The 5,955-nt window shown below is 47.1% G+C and overlaps 1 protein-coding gene across 1 annotated transcript in view; it reads left to right on the forward strand.

Moving 5' to 3' along the window:
* ERRFI1 (ERBB receptor feedback inhibitor 1) overlaps positions 1–5,955 on the forward strand; it is an 11,574-nt gene that overhangs the window by 4,078 nt on the left and 1,541 nt on the right. Inside the window, exons 2-4 of the mRNA XM_006914440.3 lie at positions 4,646–4,813; positions 4,922–4,998; positions 5,812–5,949. Of these exons, the coding sequence (XP_006914502.1) occupies positions 4,692–4,813; positions 4,922–4,998; positions 5,812–5,949 (337 nt within the window). The 5' untranslated portion in view covers positions 4,646–4,691. The remainder of the gene's footprint in view (positions 1–4,645; positions 4,814–4,921; positions 4,999–5,811; positions 5,950–5,955) is intronic.

Here is a 5,955-nt window from a genome sequence, read left to right on the forward strand (position 1 = left end):
TGTTAGTCTTTTGCTTTCAGTAAATTAACTCAGGTCACATATCACTGTGACTGTCATAAACGCCGAATGTGTAGATGAACATCAATCAGCAGGTTTTCTTATTAATAAAAATTAAAACTTCATAACAGCCCCACTGAACGTTCAGTGTGTCAGATGGCCGGGCTACTAATGCCTTAGACGGGAATCACTATGAAAACGGAGGAGTTTTGTTTTTTCAAAAGGTGATTATTTTAGACTTTTCAAAATGAAGATAAGCAGGCAGATGTTGGTTTATTTGGGAGGATCTAAAGCCATGGGATTTGTCACGTTCCTAAATCAGTTTTCTTTTTACAAATTTTGGCTCTGAGTGTAGTTACTTTATATCTCCCTGGGTAGGGGAGTAGTCCTGTAGATAATTGTTAAGCGCAGCCGGAGAGACCATTGATCACCCTGAATAAACAGAAATCAGGTTCTAAAACCAGATTGAAAGAAGGAAATTACATCACATTTTTAAATAAGGAAGCGCCGGGCAGAACTGGATGAGTTGTGTGACAAAAATGTGCCCCTCCTCCTCCTCCTGTGGATTGCTTCTGAGATTTTATTAATGAGACCTGGTGGCTAGGTGAGCAGATCTAGGTTATGTCTTGAGGGAGCCTAGTTTTTTTTAAAAACAGTTTCAAAGAGACTGTCCTCAAGGTAAAGGCATGTGACTTCACCTTGATAAAGAATGTGCAATGTGCTTTTTGGTGTAGCTTTTCTGCTTCGTTTTGAACAGCAGAACACAGTAGGTGCATCATCCAGAAGAAATACTGTGTAAGCGAAGGTGCTCTTCAGGGTTTTCATGATTGCCTTAAGTAAACACAGAGTAACAGAAACCAGTTTAGAAAGTTACATCATTAACCATTTAAGCTTATAATTCCTACCAGGCTGCAAACTGTCCACTTCGGATTCTGGAAATGAATTTAATGAAATCCCTTGCCTGTTAAGTACCCTCAACTGGTTACAACACCCGTTACGTTTATTCCTGGTTCTTTGCTTTTACCCTTAGTTCTTTACTGACTTACAGTCCACGTGACTCTTTCATGTCATGACTTTTTAAAATGAGATGAATATTTTCTCAATGCCCATTTAGTAAATATTTATCGGAAATGAAGGATGCCAGGATCTCCAGGGGAAAAAAACAGGTCCTGTCCTAGAAGGTGTGGAGGATGGGAAGAGAGTGGGGGCGCAGCGCAGAGTAACCCCCTGAACAGCTGGCCCTGCCCCACGCGGGTCGGTGGAGTAGGGCTCTGAGAGGTGACCCCGAAGGATGAGTGGAATCTAACGTGGGGGGAACGAGAAGCAGGAGCTTGACGGGCGGGTTGGGGCCTCGGTTTGGTGGCTGTCCCGCCAGACGGGGGCGCTTTCATTTAGTCGATGTTAGCCGTGGAAGGACTCAGTAGCCGCTGTGGTCAAGGAAGGTAGGGCCGGCACTGGCTCGCGGCATGGGTGGGGCTGCTTTCGGACCCCAGGGAGAGCAGTGCCAGCAAACGGAGGGAAGCTAGACTGGGGAAGCCATGCAGAAAGCCCCAGGCTCGGTGATCCAATACACATGGGCCGTGACTCAGGTGTTAAAAGGTGTCTCTGGGAACTGGTGTGGGAAGGGGGTGGGGTGTCCGTCAGGGACAGGAGTTGGGTTGTGGAATTGGGGGTGCCAGGGGGCACCCAAGCGGAAGGGAGATTACCAGACAATAGGAAGTGCTAAGTGGGAGCGGGAGCCGGGCTGGGGCGGAGACTGAAGGGTCAGCCGCAAAAGTGGGTTCACACTCCAGAAGAGAAATAAAGGGTCCGCCTCAACAAACGGTTTTAGGGTCCCCCCCACACCTTGAACTAAAAAAGAAAAATCAAGTGATGTTTAATAGGAAAAGGTAGTTCACACCTGGGATTTAACTGTTTTTTTGATTGTCAAAAAGGTGTCATGCCATAGTTACTTAGGTCCGGGACTAACGTCAGCGTTCCTGGTTGCATTTCGTGACAGAATCCGTCTTGTGCTGAGAGATACTGATTTTTTTTTTTCTCATGGGTATATTTTGCAATTGTTTTCCCAATGAACTGTAAGGCAGAGTTAGTTTTCAACTTACAAGGAAACAAAATTTGAAACACTGCAGCGTTAGTTGAATTTCCCTTGAGCAGCGTGTCTCTTTTTAACTTGCGCTTGACCAAACGGATTCCTTTTTCCCCACCCAAGGAGCACGCATGTGTGGCGAACACTCAGCTTGAGAGAGGTGTGAAAGAATTTCAGGTGCTTTCACACCCACAGCTCACAACCTGAAGAACACATTCTGAAAGTCTACTTCCTGACCTGTGGCAGGTTGCCCTTTCTGAGTCTACGGTTGGAAGTTATTTTCCCAAAGAAGAGCACATGCAGTTAGATGGCCGTCCCGGCTGCCACCGTGCGGGCCAGTAGGAAGTCCCGACGGTTTCATAACGCGGCCCGTTCACAATTCCCCATTGAAATTTAGAGGCAGGTCACCTTCTATGAATACACAAAGACACTATTGTGGTCAGAAGTGAGCTGGCTTAGTGAACACAATTCTTTTTATACTAAAAAAAAATTTTTTTCTTAAGAAAGCTAACAAGTAGGTGATGGAAACAATGAATAAAAAATAACTTTTTCTAGAACATATAAATAATTTTAAAGGACCATTGAAATGTAAGTTTAGCATTCTGAGGCAATTTCTGCAGAGGCGATCGTTACACAATCGTTCTGTTGAAAGCTAAGATTTAGATGGCATTAGGAGGCTGACACACAGTAATTACTAGTAGTGCTCGTTGGCCTGCAGACAGGTGGGGGCTGGGCCTCCAGAATCCCCCGCAGCGTTTTCCTGTAATCTGGATGAACAATCTTCAAACGTGTGCTTTCCAACTGCTTAAATACCATATTCTCCTTCCTATCTGGCCTCTCATTTTTGTATTACCACAGATGTCTTCCCGGTAGCCTTGCCAGCGCCGATAGTCTGCCGAGAAAGGCACCGTAAACCACCTGCTCGGTACACAGTGCATAGCAATTTTTTCTAAAAACTGGTTTTTAATTTTTTTTTTTATAGCTTTATTTGGTTCAGGTAAAGAAGGGAAAAACACATTTGCTTTTGTTTCAATACTCTAAAAACCAGCCTTCAAAAAAGAAAAAGACTTCCCAATAACTTAGATTTCTTAAATGATGGCTTTTTTCCCCTCTCGATCACATATCTGGGAGACTGATTAAAGGAAAATAATGCTTGACTATTTGAAATAATATTTGAAATTTATTTCGGCCTCTGCCTAGTGTGTCAAAACAGCTGATTATGGGAGCAAAAGGCTGAGACCCAGTGCTTGGGACCCATCCTTACTTTGTCATCAAACCATTACTGTCTCTTCTTTTTCATGTGGGGGGAAAAAAAACCATACTAAACACTCGCAACGTATTGTTTCAGATTTTTAGCTAAAAAAATTCATACCTTATACATTGTATACATTTGATTGACACCGATGATAAGTGATAGCGTACAAACATTCATTCAACAAACATCCCGACTGAGCTCCTGCTAGTGTTCTAGGCAGTGATGATTCATGATTGGAACATAGCCTCTTATCTGAGCTCACAGTCTAACAGGAGGTGACAGATTTGTCCATAAAACACAAAAATAACCTGCGTGCCCCCTCCCCCCACTTCGGTCCTCCATCCTCAGTACAGATGTTTGGTGAGAAGGAGCATTATAAAGTCCATAAAGGGGTCAGTGTGACACAGATAGTTGACAAATGATGTCTTAACCGCATTCTAAGCAAACACGAGTTATCTGAAGACAGAGCCGAGATTGATGCTATAATGAGTAATAAAAGTAAAATTAAACAGAGGCTCTGGGGACTGTAGACAGGTAATATCTGACAAGGAAGGGGGTGGTTTAAAGTTGAGGAAGGACTAGATTAAGGAAAATTGTACTTCCTTAGCCTTTGGCATCCGTGCCTTGCAGCTAGGTACCTCGGAGAGGAGAATGTGAAGAATGTACCTTTAAGTTTGTCTCTAAAGAGAGGAGGAAGCCGTCCAGGGCCTCTGCAGAGGCCAGTAATCTTGCAGAACTTGATTTTTACGGGATAATGGAAATTAGTATCTTCACATTTCTTTATGAACAAGTAATAACTGGAGAATCTGTCTGTCCTGGGGCCAGCTCTGAAATGGAGAATCCAAGTAAATGCCGGGCTGTGGGATAATCAGGTGCCAACCGTAGAATCTCTCATCTGACTATGACCTGCAGTGATTTCCGAATTTAATTCTTTAGCTCGGGGGAAGATGAGCCCCGTGCCCAGGGCGAGCGCACACCCTGGAAAGTCACGTAATGGGCGGGCAGAGAAACGGCCCTGCTTTGGCCGGCGAGCAGCATTTGTTGTGCGGCTGTCAGGCTCTGCTGGTGATTATTTCTCGCTTTGCTGGAAACATTTCAAACCTTGGATTAGGATGTACTAAAAAAATTATTTTTCTTGTCTACCATTAAGTACTCTCACAAGAAGCATGAATGAATGTAAAAATGTCAAAATTAAGTGACAGTCCATGACTGAACTTTTCAGCGTCCCCCGAAATTCTAATATTAGCAATTCATGGGTATTTCTGAACCGTTTCCTTTATTCTCTCATCTCTTCTTTATCCCTCTAGAGAACAAAAGCTACCCAGGTGCGGTGACATCCCAGAATAAGGCACGATGTCATCTGCAGGAGTTGCTGCTCAGGAGATTCGGGTCCCGCTAAAATCTGGCTTTCTGCACGATGGCCAGGCCCTGGGGAGCGTGAAGGCTTGCTGGGGCAGTCGCCGGGAGTTTGAAAAGTACGTAGGGGGCTTCACGCCACTGGAATCCCTTGAGTGTGTGATATTCAAATGAGATGGAGAATATGATTACTGCTTGTGACCAAGATGTCTTTCCTTTCCTTTCAGAAACTTGTTAAATATCCATCCAATCAGCACAGGCTACAGTCTGAACTCTCCTGGCCAGGCGCACCTAGCCCCTCTTGGTACGTGTTCTGCAAATCCAGGAAGTCGGCCTGGGAGAGGAGGGTGGCGTCCGGGCTGTCAGCTTGTCCCCCTTTTAAATGAGGAAGCGACCTGAGCTGTTTCCAGTAGCAGTCTGACCCCTAGTGGCAGCAGGGCCTGAAGGTCACCGGCTTCCCACACGGCCAGGGCCTCACCCCAGGTCTGATCCCTGACCGGCTGGACTTGGGGCACTGTGCCCTTTTCAGATTAAGAATTCAGTTCTGATCCAGCTGTGACACATACTTAACTTTAGAAAGTGGACAGGGCCTCCCGTGTTTGTATCGAGTGCCTGTTTGAAAGTGACAGAGTTGTGTAAATGTCAACACCTTGGAGAAGTGGGCGGTGGACCGCATAGTAGTTTTCCTGTGAACATTGCGTCCCTTAGATTGTTGTCGCCAGCTGCTTATCACATGGCGGGCAGGGCCACTCACCGGCAGTGCTGCGATGCTGGCCAGGGCCTTGTCTCATCTGCCCCGGGGCCGTGGGTACCTGTGCGGTCGCATCCCGGAGATGACTAGGCTGCTGCGGTGTGGCATTGGCGTAAATTACACGCTGCTCAGCCGCGAACTTCGCACATGTCACAGAACCGGCCGAGCGGTGTGGGCGTGTGCCACGCACACGGCCCGGGGAGCGTGTGTTCTCCGAACCAGGCCGAGCGCGTTAACAATCTTCTGGTCTCTAATTACATCTGGCCTCCGTGCGCTTAGGCACAGGCGGATGCGCACAGGTGGCGGGGCTGTCCTCGTCCCGGGCAGCGCTGCTGGCCGTTTCCTGACCCCTCTCGTCCATTCCAGGGCGCACGGCGAGCCCCGCTCCGATGAACGGCCACCGCTTTGCCGACCGCGGCCCCCGTCGGAAGCCCAGCCTGCCCCCGCTCATCATTCCCGCGGGCGAAAACGTGGGCGCGCACGACGAGGACCGCGTCCTGGGCGGTTTTA

Source organism: Pteropus alecto, unplaced genomic scaffold (assembly GCF_000325575.1).
Source record: "Pteropus alecto unplaced genomic scaffold, ASM32557v1 scaffold125, whole genome shotgun sequence".
Lineage (NCBI taxonomy): Eukaryota > Metazoa > Chordata > Mammalia > Chiroptera > Pteropodidae > Pteropus > Pteropus alecto.